This window comes from Syngnathoides biaculeatus, chromosome 3 (genome assembly GCF_019802595.1).
Source record: "Syngnathoides biaculeatus isolate LvHL_M chromosome 3, ASM1980259v1, whole genome shotgun sequence".
NCBI classification, from domain to species: Eukaryota; Metazoa; Chordata; class Actinopteri; order Syngnathiformes; family Syngnathidae; genus Syngnathoides; species Syngnathoides biaculeatus.
The window spans coordinates 14,394,047-14,412,774 of record NC_084642.1 but is presented as its reverse complement, the minus strand read 5'-3'; the positions used below and the strand labels follow the sequence as shown (position 1 = coordinate 14,412,774).

Sequence of the window (18,728 nt, the reverse complement as noted above, 5' to 3'; positions counted from 1 at the left end):
AGTAAATTGCCCCACATGTGTGAATGGTCGTTTGTTTGTATGTGCCCTGCGATTGGCTGGCAACCAGTTCAGGGTGTACCCTGCCTCTCGCCCGAAGATAGCGACGATAGGCTCCAGCAGCCCCGCAACCCAAGTAAGGATACCGGTGCAGAAAATGGATGGAGATGAATACATGTGATATTTCTAGCAAAAAAAAAGACATAATGTCCTTCAAAATAAAAATGTGTCTACAAATAGATGCTGTCTGACTTTGAAGGATATTTACTGACCATGCAGAGATAAACGCCTCACCTTTTTCAGGATGATGTCGATGTAACCCGCAATGAGCTGAGAGATCTGCTCGCCTTCGGTGGTCTGCACAGAGTAGTAGCTCTCCTGGTACTCCCCAAAGTCCTACACGTGCACACACAAAATTAAACATAATAATTTTAACTCTTTAAGCTTTGACCGACCACGCAAAAAAGATAGAGGAGACACTCAAAGGTAATTAGAAGTTCACAAGGAGAAAGGCTAATCCCAATAAGTAGCCAACCGAATGAACAGCGTAAAAAGGGGAAGGCCAGGGGGGTCGGTTCCACAAGATTAAATCCGTGTTGCGCGTGGACTTGTGGCTGCACACGAGGTGGAATATTGACGACTTAGGAGGGGTGTTCAATCAAACAAGAGCACGAGGGAATTTATGAAGTGACGGGAACAGTCGGGTTCACTGAGCTTCCAGAGTTCTGATTCATCAAGAGAGAAGTACAGTCAAGTGTGCTTTGGGTTGAGAAGAAAGAGAACATTCCCCCCCCCCCCCCGAAAAAATTACTGTGCATGTGTGCGCACTGGAGGGGAAGGCCCATTCATTCATCCATCCATCCATCCATCCATCCATCAGTCTTCTTTGCCGCTTATCCTCACCGGGGTCGCGGGGAGTACTGGAGCCTATTTCAGCTGTCAACAGGCAGGAGGCAGGGTACACCCTAAACCGGTTGCCAGCCAGTTGCAGGACACAGCTGGACTCATAATCACACCTAGGGGTAATTTAGAGTATCCAATTAATGTTGCATGCTTTTGGGATGCAGGAGGAAACTGGAGTGCCCGGAGAAAACCCACGCAGAGACTGGGAAAACATGCAGACACCACACAGGGAGGGCTGGGATTGAACCTGGGTCCTCAGAACTGTGAGGCCAGTGCTTTCCAGCTGTTCCACCATGCCACCAGGGGAAGGGCCATACTTTGGATATCCTACACATGAACAATTTCTGCTTCTTTGAGTGAAACAAAGTCAAAAAAAGGGAAATAAAATAAATTTAAATAAATTCTAAATGTATGAACTCAACTTATGTAATTGACAGCTAATAGATCAAATTGGTTGTTGATGGTGGAGTGGTACACACGCGGGCAGCTTTGGTGCGGGCAGCGTGGGATCGATTCCCGCTCAGTGATCATGTCGATATCTGCCCTGCTAGCGACCAGTTCAGGGTGTAGTCCGCCTTTCGCCCGAAGCTAGCTGGGATAGGCTCCGGCTCTTCCGTGACCTTTGTGAGGATAAGCGGCTTGGATAATGGATGGACGGATAGATCAAATTGATCAACAACGATTCTAACAATTGGTTCATCGTTTCGAGCCACCGTTTAACTTCAAATTCTCGAAATCAAGATTTCAGGCTTCAAGCAGTCAGAATACTCTTATTTCTGCAGTCTTTGATGAAAGATGACAGATTGTCTTTTGTTTTGAATCAAATTAAGACTTGAAAACAGCTGCTTTTACTTTGGAAAGCAATGACAAACGTTTTTTTCCCCTGCTTTGTGACATGTTACAGACCAAACCAGTCCCGAAAACAAAATCAATTTATGGTGGAAAAAAACGGTCAGTGTAATCTATTTGCACATGTGCATTTTATCCTTTACAATCATGGCGGACATTTTTTTTTTTGCGAACCAACAACTACCGTAATTCCCGGCCTACAGAGCGCACCTGGTTATAAGGCTCACCCAGTACTTTTGTAAAGGAAATACCATTTAGTACATACATATGCCGCACCTGTGTAAAAGCTGCAAGTGTCCACATTGAATCCCACATTGAAAAACGAGATATTTACAAAGACTGACGGCACACAGATAGCTTAACACTAGAGCCGCCATGCTGACGATACCATTAAAGCTAGCGCCACGCTAGCACTAACTCTAGGGCTGCGCTAACGCTAACGCCGTGCTAAAAGGGCCAGTTAAAAAAAAAAAAAAAAACATACTGGTAAAAATCACTGAGACACGGCTAACAGGGCCAGACCAGTAAAAGTCACTTCCTCGGCACGTATATTCCACCGGTCTCACTCTTACCTTTTCCACTCGAGTGCCACCTTGCCGCCGTTAGAAAAAAATGCACACATTAGCCCCATCACCCCATACACCCCAGGGTTGAAAGCACGTGAAAAAAGTTGCATCGTATAGGCCGGAAATTACGGTATTTATTACTCAAAATTGAAGTAAAACGCCCAATGCCAAACCATGTGACCTGTACTTCATTGCTAACCTGTTAATATTCTTTTTTGAAAATCAATCTTACCAGAGTGAAGCTCTTGGGCGAGGCGGCCCACCTCTTGACGGTGGTGAGCGGCCACTCTTGCACCACGTCTTTGGTCTTCTCGTCCACCCTCATCACGGATTCTTTGGTGATGCCCAGGAGGCGCGGCACCAGCTTGTTCTTGCTCTTCATCTTCTCCTGTGCGCGTTAAAAAGATGACGACAAACACAATTTTGATTGACACAGACAGAAGTATTTATTAAACAACACTGGTAGGTTTATTCTTGCGGCTGTAGTTTGCAAGGGTATAGAACTCTATTCCGTCATACTGAGAGCTGTTTCTCTAAAATAGCTACCAAGGCAACAAGATATCAGACAGTCAAGGGAAAGCAGTGTTATCTTTGTAAGCGGAGAGGTGTTGATACAGCTCTGGTATGGGATTTAATAAGATTGAGCATGTGTGTCCATGGGTGAAGAGACAGTTTCTGGCTTTGACGCACACTCAAATCATGCATCTGTCAGAATGGACTTGGCACTCAAAATGGCTCCAAAGATGAAACGTGACTGAAATGTTGCTTATATTGAGATGCTAGCGATGAGACAAAGCCTGGATTTATCTCTCAGGCTGTGAGAAATAGCGTTAAGCCCTGTAATCAAAACAGATAATAGATGGTTTCAAATATGTGTGATTGATTAAACTATTGATTCAACCCTCCAGTGACAGCCTTGAGCTCGCTGAAAGACAATCACTACTTGATTGGTTAAATTCACATTATCAACATGTCCATTGTGTTTACGGGACCCATCTCAAAAATGAGATGCTGAATCTGAAAGGGTTGAAGAGGTTATCCTTGAACAAGTGCATTCTTTCATTTTGCATACCGCTTATCCTCACGAGGTTCACGGGCGTGCTGTCAGCTATTTTTGGATGAGAGGCAGGATACACCCTCAACTGCTATTCTTGCAACCATTCACAATCATATTGACATTTAGAGTCTTCAATTAACCTGCCATGCATGTTTTAGGGATGTGGGAGGAAAACCGGTGTACCCGGAGAAAAGGGGAGAAGATGCAAACTCCACAAAGGCAAGGCCGGATTTGACCTCAGGGTTCTCGGATCTATCTATGAGGCAGATGTGTTGACTAGTCATCCTCCATCCCGTACTTGGGTTATACTTGTCTGATATTTACATTCGTTTGATAATTCTAAACACTAAAATGTGAAAATTATGCAAAATATAATAATTTGAGAAGGAGGGGGCAATACTTAATCACGTGGCATGATGGCGTTTAATAAGTTTGGTTACCAGGGGGAAAAGAGGTTTGTAATTTGGGGATTGGGTAACCTTAAATGGAATTTTGGACAGGGGAGGTATGAAGTTGGAGAGATAAATTAATTATATTTGCCGTCACTAATCATTGAGAATTCGAAAAGGAAGACAATGCAAAAAATGATTTCAGAAACTTACAATACAGACGGTGATCAGATGAGCAGCATCTGATGGTCTGTGATGTCGGGTCAGAAAAGCTCAGTTGTGTAAAAGATATGGGGGGAATGTGAGTTGAGTGGGGTCTTCTTGGGGGGGGGGGGGGTCACCAGGTTGGCGGGGCTGAAGGCCTGGCTATTTTTAAAGGATTCTGCTCCGTCGGATTATGCTCAAAATGGACTCCAAATGACAAAGGTCGAGAAAATTCCACGGTAAAGCCAAGACTAGGATGAAAGATGAGTTTTGTGGGGTGAAAGATGAAAATAGTAGCATTATAGCTATTAATGACTTCCTGTCTATTGTTCTTGATTTAGCAAATTGAACAAATTTTAATTCGCACAAGTTTTTTTTTTCCCCCCAAGGGGGTTACTCTGAAGGTTTGATGGCATGGTGAAAAATAAAAAAATATACATCACAAATGAATAAGCATGCATGAGGAATTAATTGCCAATCACAGTGTTGTAATTTTTTGTAAATGCAGTTTAATAACCTTATTGTGTAAAATCACTCAAATGTTATCCAATTAAAAAAATAAAATACGCAATGCATTATTTCCGATATTGTCACTCTTAGGGTCACCATAGTTCTTCTGAGTCTTTGATGTTAAATAAATATTTGTACTTTTATCTACATACACTCACTTTAAAAAATATTACTAAAGACTGAACTTTGAGAAACATAATTACAGACAGGGACTGTGAAATGGGGAAGGTCATCCCACCATGACCAGGCAACAGTTGACCACTGCTACAATCACAAACACTGCAGCTACATTTTTGCTGTCATTCTCCAACTAGCTGACAAAAAAAAACTTAAATCAGTGATAGCGTTGTTTGCATGAGTAAATCTCGTTACATGGAAGATTAAAAGGTCGAAAAATGTGGCTTTTTTAAAACCTGAAGATAACCTTTAAACCATGGTCGGGGTCGGTTCCCTTGTTAATGTTTTTTTTCCAAAATGTTTGGACATCCATCCATCCATTTTCTTAGCCACTTATCGTCACAAGGGTCACTGGGAGAGCCTATCCCAGCTGTCAACGTGCAGGAGGCGGGGTACACCCTGAACTGGTTGCCAGCCAATCACAGGGCACACAGAGACGAACAGTCGCAGTCACAATCTCAACTAGGGGCAATTTAGGGTTTCTAATTAATCTTGCATGTTTTTGGGATGTGGGAGGAAACTGGAGTGCCCGGAGAAAACCCACGCAGGCACGGGGAGAACATGCAAACTCCATACAGGTGGGGCCAGGATTGAACCCAGAACCTGTGAGGCCAACGCTTTGCCAGCTGCGCCACCGTGCCGCCATCTTTGGGCATATAATACCATAAAATGTGCTGTCAAGAATGTTATGATTGTGTAATTGAAATACACAAAATGTTAAAATGATCACGCTGATGCATATTTTCCACTTGCATTATAACATGAACATTAGTGGAATTGTCTGCTTGAAGTATAATCGGGGCAAAACATCTGGGATCAAAAACTAAATCCCTTTAGTGTACATTGGACTTGGCAGAAGTCCCCGAGTGCGCTTGTGGTTTCTTGAGTTTTACTACTTTTCACAGCGTGCATGAGGGAAATGGCCAACAGGAATATTCGTTCCAGGACATGAAAGTCAGTAAAAGTTGAAGTGGACCCCGGACACCTACTAGGTCATTTCCTTCAAATCCTTTTAACTCCAAAAACCGAATGAAAAGATAACACTTGCGACATGAAAGGCTTCCACTTGGTAATTGCTTCCTCCCCGCCTCTCCTTTTCTCAATTAACTCAAAAGCGAGAAGAAGGTACAACTTGGGCAAGTTTTTCCATCTCGTGAATGAAAAATTTGCGAGCTCACCTTCACCAAGAAGAAGGACACACCGTAAGTCCGCAGAGACCTCGCCAGTTTGACGTACTTCACTTTGGCTTCGATTTCGGTCATTTCGCCGCAGTTTTTGTGTTCCTGAAAGTGATATCGCGGCTTTATTTAGAAAACAAAACAAAAAAGCTCATCAATATGTAACCGTACATCCTCACCTGGAATATTTTTTTCTCAGATCCTCTTTGCTTTATGTACTCTTTGGGAAGAAACTCTTTCAAGCTACAAGGATTTCAAAGCGGAAGAAGAAAACTAAATTGAAGTGAGTGTTTTACATTGTAAACCACAACAACCCCTAAAAGCCAGTTTCAGTTAGGAAGATACAATTTGGCAGGCATGTCAATCATAAGTAAACTCACAAAAACAAAACAAAAAAAAGTCTCAAGAACCCATGGCCGCAAAATCCAAAGGGAGGACATCTGCTATTTTAGTTTGAAGTAGCCATTTTCAAGGGGCCTTCAAAGACGGGCTTTTTCTGGAGGTATCGGCAGACTGCCACGGAATTTTAAGAAAGATGAAGACAAGGCAGGTCGGTTACGTACTCTAAGAATCCAGGTTTGTGTTTATGTTCGATGTAAGGTCCAAACTGGATCTGGGCCTGTATGCCGCCGAACTCGCCGGCCTTGTCGAAAGACACCGGGTGTGAACCATTGAGGATGTCGTCTCGAGCCTGCAAGCAAAGAAAGTTACATTAATGGAGAATTAATATGAAAGTAGAACGAGGGTGTTGAAAAAATATCAGCTTCTCATCCATCTATTTTCTTAGCCGCTTAGGAGTGAGACAGGGTACACCTTGGACTGTTCGCCAGTCAATCAGAGGACACATCTTGACAAATAACACTATTAACAATTTAAAATGTTCAATTACTGCAAAATGGATGTTTTGGAACATGGAAGGAAGCCACAGTATTCACAAGGAGAACATCAATGAGGCAGACATGTTACCGATTAGTGATACATTTGGTCTACCTTCCATTCAAATAATACACTTGGTACTTTCTTCGAGTCTGGAGTCCCTCAAGGATTTGTTCTTTGCCCATTCCCATTTATTCGTATCTGCATGTCAAGCTATCTGGTATGTGCTATCTGTCCACACCTGCAATCATTCAGTGACCTTAAAGTTTTATCCACATTTGACCTAGGTTGTACACGGCGTTTATTTCACGCAGTCACATTTTTAAGTAATATCTTGATTTTCTTAACCATCATACAAGTATGAAACAAATTTATCGGGGAACAACGTGGCATTTCCAGAGATACAAAAGCTTCGATTTCCAAATGTCTTGGTTATCATATCATGCCAAGGCATTCTTTTTAATTCTGATTTGTCTGAGATTGTACATTTGTTTAAAATCGAAATATCACATGGATCCTGTTGAACATGTTCAGATGCTTGTATTTTGGAGAAATCATAAGGTTGTAATTTGCTGATGTAATGGAGGGAGGTTCAGTTCATTTCAGAATTCTCTTTGTATCCCTTTTTTTAAAAAATATATTTAAGAGATGCCACGTTATGCCATTGATTTGTAATAATCCAAAACGACTATCATCCCCTCCTATGATTGATGGCCACGAGGAAAGACTTCTTCTAAAACTTCACCACTGGATTTCTTAAATATGACCTCATCCACTTTTTAAAAGTGAGTCAACCCGCATTTAATCACTTGCAGCGATTTTGCAAAGAGACTTCTAAGCAGAACCAGACCGTTGCCCCCCCATTACTCACTGTTCTCAGCTTCTTACAAGATCCAGCTGATAAAGTGCAAGGTACTCCATGACCTCGCCCCCTGGATCAAGTTCTGGCCACCTTGGTTCACATTCCACTTTGAGATCCACTGCAACTATCTAAATCTTTTCTACGGAAGTGAATAGACGATTCACCATTTAATAAAGAATCATTTCTACTTTTCTGTCCCTATTTTAGGCTTAATATAGTGCTGCACTTTAATTTTTGCCCATGATCAACCACGGATTGGAAATTGAGGTCATTGTTTGAGTTAAAATGACTGACAATCAGCTACAGCAGAACCTACAAAGTTGAACAAGCTCCATTCTGTAACGCTTGTTGACTTTTCAGTTACCCTAAATTACAATAAATGAATTAAAAAAAATGTATTCATCTATCCCACATCAAAACTGTTGTCATGATAAAACCTAGATCAGACATTTTTCTCAAAATTTTTACATTTCCATCGTGAGGTGTGAAATAAGTTAACAAATGCAAAAGAAATCTAAATAAATTCAGACTACATATGTAATTTCCAGCCTATAAGCCGCGACTTTTCACAGGCTTTCAACACTGCGGTCTATGCGGTGATGCGGCTAATTTGTGCATTTTTTTTCTAACGGCTGCAACGGGGCACTCGACCGGAAAAGGTAAGAGTGAGACCGGTGGAATATATGTGCCGAAGAAGTGACTTTTACCAGTCTGGCCCTGTTCGCGCTGCGCTAGCGTGTTACCGCCGTGTCTGTGATTTTCACCGGTATGTTTTTTTTTCAACCGGCCCCCTTTAGCGCGGCGGTGCTAGCGTTAGTATTAGCGCAGTGGAGCTAGCGTTAAACTCTCTGTGTACCGTCTTTCTTTGTAAATATCTCGTGTTTCAATGTGGGCACTTGCGGCTTTTACACAGGTGCGGTATATGTATGTACCAAATGGCATTTCCTTTACAAATGGACTGGGTGAGGCTTATAACCAGGTGAGCTCTGTAGGCCGGGAATTACGGTAATTTAAGATGCCAGGAAGACGCAGTTTGGAACAATATTTCTTTTACAGAACTGCCACGTGGGGGATTCAAACAAACAAACAAACAAACAAAAAAACAATGTACTCGGATGATATTCTGGATGTGGGTCAGACCTGCACATAAAGAAGGTTGAGCTGGACCGGGTCTCTGGAGTCTACATTTTGGTCCGAGTAGAAGAACTTCCGTCGCAGCAGGAGCGTCTCGCTCTCCTCCACGCCTTGCTCCCTGAATGTCCTGCTGTGGTCCAGCCAGTTGACTGGCAAATGCAGAATTGAGTCAGAGATGTGCAGTTGAGGTAGAGTAGATTTTTTTGTTTGTGGGTGCACAGGAAGCCTTCCCTGGTCACTTCATCCTCTTGTGACTAAAGATTCTATGATAGCTCCTAAATGAAGGATTTGCAAAATCTCAAACATACAGGAAGAACAACATTGGAGGAACTCACGGTCGTCGTCAGTGTGCAATTTGGCTTTGAGCTTCTCCATCTTCCTCTCGTCACGCAGCAGCGTTCTATCCTTCTTCAGCGTTCCCATCCCATCCTCTTTCTTTTCCTCCAGCGTCTCCTGGATCAGAGAATACTCCTCATAGTTGGTGATGCCTGCAGGTAAACAAAGGGATTGATGGAGTTTAGATGTGGAACTAGATTTGATTACTGTCTTACAATTACATGACCTTCTATTGTTTTTATTCCTTTTTGTGCAGTCATGCAAACACCCTTCGCTGACAGTAAAATAAATAAATAAATAAAATATTTGTTTCGGCGGGCAGCACGGCAAACACGCTAAGCACGTCTTCCTCACATTTCTGAGGTTAAGGGTTCGATCGTCTTCCTTTCTGTGTGAAGTTTGAAAGTTCTCACGCTTTCTCGAGCTTCCTTTGGGTACTGATTTTTAGAAATAAAGTGGCGAAATTGACATTTTCTACCTTGTTAGATCATTGTTGTGTAAAATCATCTTCATAAGCATTATCATTAATTATTAATAATAAAATTAAAGGTCATTTCAGAAAATGTGTTATTTCAAAAGTGTGTGTCAAATTAGTAGCACTTTGCATTAATAAGTACCCAAGATTTAGCAATCAGTTTCAAGAAAGTTGGTGACCCCGATGTGGACACCAAGTGCAGTGGAATAGAGAAAACTGCATATTTACAAAAATAAAAAAATGATAAACAAAACTCACATAATAAAATATTGTAATTGAATTGATACATTTGTCATCGGTTTTCAACTTGAAAATCGTACCGCGTGAAACTCTGAAAACCACGCCGTATTGAACACAGCAATCGCCGCAACCCAAAAACAACAACAATGGAGAAAAACAGAAATCTACTGCATTTACGTCTTGTTAAAGGCATTTTATTTGAGAGGAGACCAAGGAAAAAAAAGGAAAGACAAGAGTGTAATTGCAGCATCAAAAGCTAAGAAACGGGGTAAGTTGACATTAAAGTGTGTTTGTTATCTCCAGTCATGTATCTTCCAAAAATAAAACTTTCCATGGGTCTATTATTATTATTAATATGATCTTGACTATTGTTAAAAGTTGCATTTGCTTGACTAGTGAACAATCAGTAGCGGTTAATGCCAGCCACGTGGTTTGATCGTGTCAGGGGCGTGCACAGAGACACACAAAGCGGTGCTCAAGCACTAGCCAGTATGCCCTTGGCAGGGAAAAAAAGTGTCGTTTTCAGGCTACCACCTGCCATTTCCTGTTGACAAGGATTTTTTTTTTTTTTTTTGCCAGCTGGAAACATTACCCAGCACATCCCATGTGATTAATACTTCTACCGTGACCCTTCGGAAAACATCTGTCAGCACCCACGCCCACCCACCAGAGCAGGGTATCTGATACCTGGTTCAGCCATTGGAAAAGTGTCAGTATCGTGTAGAGAAAAGCGTCCTTGTGTATCAAGTCATACCTATTCTACTGCATATGGTCACAAGCAGCTCCCCGACTGTTTTGGAGTCATCCACCATGATGGTTTTTACAGCCCCATCCAGCATTTTGATTTTCTGAGGCCTCTGTTTCTTCTTGTATTCGAGAATATCCTGCAATGTTAAACAATAGCAAATACAAAGAGAGAGGAGAGGGAGAAGTGAAATGAATGAGAGAGGAAGCACACAGCGAGACTGAATTTGCCTGCAGGGGGGGGGGGGGAAAAAAAAAAGATCAAATGGGTCCAGGTTTTAGCAGAGCCCGAGATGAGCGAATAGGAAGCACAAAAAGAGAATTTAGCGCCTGCCTATCACAGGCCACTGTTTCCTTTTCGGCCCGATTACAAAGTGTGGAGATTCGGTGCAGGAGAATTGGTCACAGTCATGCATTCTACCTTTGGCGCATTGGAAGAGAAGAAAGGATTTAGAGCACAGGGGATGGCAAGTATCATAGAATCTTGGGGAGGGGACAACAGGGGGTAACTTTTAAATTCAAGTTTAAGTTTGTGAAGGAATTCGTAATTTTAGTCATTTTTTTCCCCAATTATTGACTATGAATGGGGACGGCACAGTGGCGCAGCTGGAAAGCCTTGGCCTCACAGTCCCTGGTTTGATCCCGGACCCGCCTGCATGGAGTTTTTGCATGTTGTCCCCGTGCCTGCGTGGGTTTTCTCCGGGGACTCTGGTTTCCTCCCACATCCCAAAAACATGCAACATTAATTGAACACTCTAAATTGCCCCTTGGTGTGATTGTGATTGCCAATTCAGGGTGTGCGCCGCCTCCTGCCCGTTGATAGCTGGGATGAGCCCCAGCACCCCGCGCGACCCTTGTGAGGATAAGCGGCGAAGAAAATGGATGGACTTTGAATGGAAGCCATCACAAGATAGGTGGAGAACTGTGCAAACATTTCTCAGATTTGTTGTTTTAGCAACAAATATATCATATATATCCCTGTGCATCTCAATAATACTAGAAAAAAAGCGTTGTAGTATAGTTAAACCAGTTGAACCCCTAGTCAAGTTATACCAGATATTAGCATCAATCTTAACTTGCAAATACAAATACAGCGCTTGACAAGTTTATTAGCCCAATTGTCATAAAAACAGAACAGAGCATCCGGCATCAACAAGTGCTTTAATGCGGACTCTTTCAATTTCAGTGAGCGCTTGAAATTTTACCATTTTGAACCTCGAGCATTTTTTTTGCTGTTCAGGAATTAAAGTTAGTGCCTATAGTTTGACATCATCAAAATAAAATTATGTGCTTGGATATTTTTTTCAAATGTATTTTTTAAACAATTAACTAGAAAATTCACAGACAATAATGACATTTTAGCGTTAAAACAACAATGCTACCGGTTGCTTGACTTAAACTATTGAAAATGCTCAAGGTAGATAAGATATTGCCAGCAGCAGTTTTCAACCCGTTTTCCCAATCATTTTATTTTATTTTTTGTTCCAAAGTAGTAAACTTTCCTCTACAGCACTTTTCTGTTTTGTTAAAAAAAAAAAAAAAAAAAAAACTAAAAAAAAAATAACATTCTGTATATAACCTAGAATACCTACCCCATTGCGTAGCATGTAGTAGTCCAGTGTCCTGCCAGCCTCCAGCCAGATGCCTTTTCTGGGATCTTCGTCAGACAGGAACAGACCATAATCCGAAGCTAGAGCACAAACGTGATCATTTTAATCTTGGCACCAAACAACTAGATGAAAACGTGAGGACGAAAGTAGTGAGACGCACATTTTAAATCGACCAAAAAGGGTCATTGCGAGGCCTCTGAGTTCTACCAGAATCGTAATTTTCCATCTCATCAAGACTTTTGGACAATAATCCAGCATACTTAAAACTTTGTACCTTTGTGTAAGGTCCTTTTTCTCTTCCAGGTGCACAAAGAAAAGTCCCTAAACCCATGTTTGGACTACCGTATTTTCCGCACTACAAGGCGCAGCGCATTATAAGGCACACCTTCAATGAACGGCTTATTTTAAGTCTTTTTTCCGTATATAAGGCGCACCGGATTATAAGGCGCGTAGAATAGACGCTACAGTAGATGCTGGGGTTACGTTATGCATCCATTAGATGGAGTTGCACTAAAGGCTCAAAATTGATCCATATATAAGGCGCACCGGATTATAAAGCGCACCGTCGACTTTCGAGAAAATTAAAGGCTTTTAGGTGCGACTTATAGTGCGGGAAATACGGTATTTTGGTGCAGAATTAAATCCCACCAAACATATTTGGCATGAACACAAATAGACTTGAGATTGCGAAATTTTAACCACACAAACGTTCTTAATGAATGGACCGAAAAAAATAATTTCAATTTGTAAACATGAAATAGGTGTCCCAATACTTTTCTCCCATGTCAGGCGACATCCCGGTTCTCGTGTTCTCACCCTGTCCAGTCTGCGCCTCGGGAACTCTCTCGCGTATGATCCTGCAGGCGTCGTAGACGGCCGTGGACGGCTCGAACTGCATGGTCTTCACAACATTGCAGTGGCGGACGCAGATTTTCAGCGACAGCACCACCATCTTGACCTGCGGGGCTGCAGCAACACCTGTGTCGACGAGCAGGAAGGGAATGGTGTGAAAGAATTTGCTAATTTGTGCAGCGTGAGGCCATTGTGACACTTCCGAACAGTGACGGGAAAAACAAAAGACCAAAAAAAAGCTATTCTCTTAGCTAGTTTCTGTAGCCGGGGATCGAATCGCCAAGCCCAGTTCACATTGCACCCAACTCAAAGGTGGTGAGCCCATGGCAAGGGGGAACCTTACTACCCTTTCGGGCTGTGCCCGGCCGAGCCCCATGGGTGCAGGCCCGGTCAACAGACGCTCGCCTTCGAGCCCCACCTCCAGGCCTGGCTCCAGAGGGGGGCCCTGGTGACCCGTGTCCGGACAAGGGAAGCCACTATCCAATTTTTGTATTGATTGATAGGGGTTTTGGAGTTGTACTTTGTCTCCCTTAGAGATAGAGTGAGAAGCTCGGTCATCCAGGAGGGGCTCGATGTCGAGTCGCTGCTCCTCCGCATTGAGAGGAGCCAGATGAAGTGGCTGGGGCATCTGATCCAGATGCCTCCCGTTGTTGTCTGGGGCTTCATGCTCCTGGTAGGGTTACCCATGGCAATAAGGTACTAGTTGAGAGGCCATACAAAGTACAACTCTAAAACCCCTATGAAGAGTAAAAATGTTGGATCTTGGTTTCCCTTGCCCGGACGTGGGTCACTGGGGTCCCCCTCTGGAATCAGGCCTGGAGGTGGGGCTTGAAGGCAAGCGACTGGTGGCCTTCGCATGGGCTCACTATCTGTGAGAGGGGCCATCGGGGTCGGGTGCCATGTGAGCTGGTTGGTGGCCAAAGGTGAGAACCTTGGCGATCCGATCCCCGGCTACAGAAACTAGCTCTAGGGACATGGAATGTCAGCCAGATGAAATGGCTGGGGCATCTGATCCGGATACTTCCTGGACACCTCCATGGTGAGGTGTTCTGGGCATGTCCCACCGGAAAGAGACCCCGGGGACGACCCAGGACACGCTGGAGAGACTACGTCTCTCGGCTGGCCTGGGAACGCCTCGGGATTCCTCCGGAAGAGGTGGAAGAAGTGGCCGGGGGAAGGGAAGTCTGGGTATCCCTGCTGAAGCTACTACGCCCGCGACCTGACACAGAGAAGCTGTAGACAATGAATGAATGAATGAATGGATGGATGGATGGATGGATGGATGGATAGACAGATACTCTCTTAGCACAGTCGTGGTAAGAATTGGTATTGAGCAGATACCACATAAATACATTTCTCAATGAATCTGCTCAAATCTTCCATCACGCAGAACCCAAGAAAATGCTATCCCGCTGACAAATTCAGAAAAGAAAAAAACATCCCTTTCCAGATATCATGCCATGTAATTGAGACTATTTTCGATATTTCTCTCCTGTTTGGATACCATTGAAGAGGCACAGTGCTCCTCTGTGTCGGAGGTCAGAGTTAAAAGGTCAGTCTGGACCAGCCACACAGGAAGAGACACAGGCAGGGTTCTCTTCTGGCCCGTCTGGCTCCTGACCCTGACTCACACGTGGAGAATTTGCGTCCTATGTGATGTGTGTTCGCACCCAGGGGAGAAGGCGCCGCTCCTCGCTCGGAACGCCAGGCCATCTAACATGGAACTGGAGCTGAAGATCGGTCGGTGTTTGCGTGCGCGAGTACGTCACGTTCCAAACAATAAAGGTGGGCCACAACACTGAGGGATGGGCTTCGACACCCACACGGACAAGAGAGATGCTTACATTATGTGAATAGATGGACATTCCCATTACGTGTATGAGAATGGACAAACGGGTATTGACATATTTATGATATTGCACAGACAGATGTTGACCTTATGTGTGGACAATGGATATAAAAACCCTACACAATCCTGTTCAAATGCCAGGGTCTTGTGAGATAAATACTGTAATTTCCAGCCTATAAGCCGCGACTTTTTTCCCCCACACGCTTTCAACTCTGCGGCTTATGCGGTGATGCAGCTAATTTGTCCATTTTTTTTTTCTCACGTCTGCAAGGAGGCACTCAGCGGAAAAGTTAAGAGTGAGACCGGTGGAATATATGTGCCGAGGAAGTGACTTTTACCGGTATGTCTTATTATAACCGGGCCTGTTAGCGATGCGCTAGTGTTAATGCTGTGCCAGCACATTGCTGCTGTGTTACTGCCGTGTCTCAGTGATTTTTACCGGTATGTTTTTTTTTTTAACTGACCCTGTTAGTGCCGTGCTAGCTTTGGGACCGTGCTAGCATTAGCGCCGCACAAGCGTGTAGCTGCCGCGGCTGTTTTTTTTTTTTTACTGACATGTTTTTTTTTTTGTTTGTTTGTTTTTTTACCAGCCCTGTTTGTGCTACCATGTTGTTGCTATGTTAAGCTAAGCTAAGGTATTAAAACTTTGAAAACTCTGTGCACCGTCTTTCTTTGTAAGTATCTTGTGTTTCAATGTGGGTTTCAATGTGGGCACTTGTAGATTTTCCACAAGTGCGGCTTATGTACTTATGTACTAAATGCTATTTTTTTTCTTTTACACATGTATTGGGTGAGGCTTATAATCAAGTGCGCTCTGTAGGCTGGAAATTATGGTATATAAAATTTTAGGGAGGTGCGACTTAAAATTTAAATCATGTGCTTGCACAGGTGAGCACAACTTTTTGCTTCCCGCTCAAAAATATTTATTTTTATTCCTATTCTTTATTTATCAGATTAGTGCAAAAAAATTTTAGTTTTTTTTTTTTTTTTTTTTGACATCACAAAAATGTGGTATATTTGAACACGGCTGCCGCATCCGGCCCTCATACATCTTTTTAAAGCTCACATGCCAGGACAGGACAATTAATAACTGAAGATTAATTGGAAACAGCAGGGCTCTTCCCATGTCATCATACACAAGCACAAAGCCTCGTTCCTTTCCCAGTTCACCAGTGACACCTACACTGGTTGATCTGCTGCAGCCTCACATTCCTGCTGCCTTTATTTTAAGGCAAGGCCAAACCCATGGGTAATAAAGACAATGATTTTACTGTGCGATTGCAGCAGGGTTAATGTATTCTGTTACAACAATGGAACATGTTTTTTTCTACTTATAATGGTGCATCAGTAAGTTGCAGAACTTGTCAAAAAAAATTTAAATACAATGAAAACACGGCTATCTGCGATTTGCTATTTACAAAGTCACCGTACTTGTCAAGGGAACATATTCTGAGCTATTTGGGTCATATTTTTGTAGTCTTTCACACCAAAGCACCTGCTAATAGGAAAATAGTAATTGGTTAATGGAAGGAAACAAGTTGAATTAATACATATTTAAATATTTATGTATTGAGGAAGGCTCCGGCACTCCCCGTGACCCTTGTGAGGATAAGCGGCTAAGAAAATGGATGGATGGATGTATTGGGGAAGAGCAAATTTTAGCCAAGGTTGTTTGCAGAGGTTACGTAGAACCTTGGCCGCCAATGTTTTTGCTCTGCTGAGCAGTCATTTTGCTCTACTGTCAGCCATTTCATATGTTTGAAGTGCTCTGGGTTAATAGTTTGTGGTATTTTTAAAAAGGTAAGGAAAAATTCTTGATTCTTGAAAAATATATTAAATAAAGTGGCCTTGAGATATGAGTAATTCATTTCGTGACCATGTTTGTAAATGAAAACAATTGTATCTCAAAACTTATTTTACTCCAAAAATAAATGAAAATGCCATGAATGCCTTTCCAGTTTTTAACTAGCACTCTACTTTACAAAAACATACAGTAATAACTCAATAGAATGCAAAGAAATAAACAGTCTTCATTTTGGCTCCTCCTGGTGTGACTTGGCCACATGGTGGAGCATATCTTCCCAGAGATGGAAAATTAATAAAAGTTTCACAATTACTCTTAAGTAAGCAACTGTAATTAGTCTTTTTTTGCAGATGATAAATACTCCCATGACTAGTTTGTCTACGTGTGTTGCTGCACCATATGTGTCCAAATATCTGACGCTTATAAAGTGATAATACTGGTATGTAGATGCAGATGCGTTGTGCCGTTTCCCTTGATTTGTTAGCATCAAGCTAGCAGAGTAAGTTATGTGGTTGTAATTATTTTATTTTATTTTATTTTATTTTAAGAGCACCATGCCAACCAAGCAGCCGGTGGAAATGATTGTGGACCATCACAGACTCCATTTACATAATACCTACACAAATGCTGTATAAAAATTAAATAAGCAAAGTCAACTAATGTCATTTTTGTAGTCGCAGTCCAGTTTCAATGCAACAGGATTTTACTCACATGCACCAAATTCCCTTTTTATCAGGCAGCGTCCTGACACGTAACCCGAGACGGAAAGGAGGAGCATGCAGCCATTGTTCGATAGATCAAAGATGCAGAGCAGAGCCTGCTGGGGAAAGTCCAGACCTTATAACTGTAATATGGCCTCTAATCCAATAATAGCGTAGTCCGCAAGTCAGCAAGCCAATCTACAACAGTCCTGGGCCAGAAAGCATCAAGTCAATATTTGGCGAGTGGCATGCAGCTAACATTGTTTGAGCAAATGAACCATGCTGGAGCACCCTAATAACGAGCCCATCTGCCTCGTCTGGTTGTCCACTAAGTTCGTTTACCGTGTAACAACTCCATGTTTCCAGAGAGCAGATGTGCAGCACATTGTCACTGGTCTCAAGTAACGCCCACTTGGCCGTGAGAGAGAGCGAGAGAGCGATAAGAACTCGCCGTTTAATCATTTTTCATCGGGATGTGCCATCACAATTCAATTTTAAAGGAGACGGAAAAATTACAGCAAATGGTTTCATGGTGACTAGTTTGATGTTGCAGAAACAAAGCCACGTGCACAAGAAATGATTCATTTAACACCTGGCGTGATAAATCGTGACCTCTTTTTAAACGTCTTTCAGTTCATTCATACGTATACATCAAAATGTAACAACTCTGTGTCCATTCACTTATACACGTTCTAAAACATCACCTCTCTGTACATTTACATGCATGAAAGAAAAAAAAATACACATTTCCATGCACAGACCAATAATGTAAATGTCTGCCTGTCCATTCACATACACCAATAGTTGAGACCAGGTGTCAAACACAAGGCCCGTGGGCGAGATCCAGCCCATGATTTTATGTGGCCCGCGGAGGAAAATTATATGTATCAACTTCCATGATTTTTGCTATAATACGTACACAGATTCCAAACTGTCATACAAATGATAAATTTGCCATAGTGCAAGCATTTTTGTGTTATAACATATCAACAATAGTACAAAAACCAATTTCCCTTTATTTCTGATTCCAAAACGAGTTCATAAATTCCATGTGTAAATATGATGAGGCACTTAAAAATGTTTATGGTTTCGCAGAAATAACGGTCCCCTGAGGGAAACAGTAACTACAATGTTAAAAGTTGAAAAAAAATATTTTGACACGCCTGGACAATTGTCAATCTGGTCCTCATCGTGACAAACTATTTCCATTCACAAATACACAATGTCAGTTTTTCCAGTCCATGCCTTGTTTTATACACAATTTATGTTCTGTTCTGTTCAAATGGGATCAGAAACATTTTGGTCCCATCGAGCACATTTGTGTGCACAAAACCTGACAAGAATGAGGCAGATCTATTCTAGCGTGTGCCGATACAATATAAACAGGAGGCTTCTTCTCCAGTCTTCATCCCACG

The 18,728-nt window shown here is 42.4% G+C and overlaps 1 protein-coding gene across 2 annotated transcripts in view; it reads right to left on the bottom strand.

Moving 5' to 3' along the window:
• Positions 1-18,728, bottom strand: part of tln2a (talin 2a) — a 104,188-nt gene that overhangs the window by 46,651 nt on the left and 38,809 nt on the right. Inside the window, exons 3-12 of one of the 2 annotated variants that reach the window (XM_061814475.1) lie at positions 12,924-13,085; positions 12,090-12,187; positions 10,508-10,637; positions 9,038-9,190; positions 8,709-8,851; positions 6,394-6,521; positions 6,010-6,073; positions 5,831-5,935; positions 2,548-2,703; positions 292-393 (exon numbers count right to left, since the gene is read on the bottom strand). In XM_061814475.1, the coding sequence (XP_061670459.1) occupies positions 292-393; positions 2,548-2,703; positions 5,831-5,935; positions 6,010-6,073; positions 6,394-6,521; positions 8,709-8,851; positions 9,038-9,190; positions 10,508-10,637; positions 12,090-12,187; positions 12,924-13,059 (1,215 nt within the window). In that variant the 5' untranslated portion in view covers positions 13,060-13,085. The remainder of the gene's footprint in view (positions 1-291; positions 394-2,547; positions 2,704-5,830; positions 5,936-6,009; positions 6,074-6,393; positions 6,522-8,708; positions 8,852-9,037; positions 9,191-10,507; positions 10,638-12,089; positions 12,188-12,923; positions 13,086-18,728) is intronic. The other variant, XM_061814476.1, reaches the window with a different exon arrangement.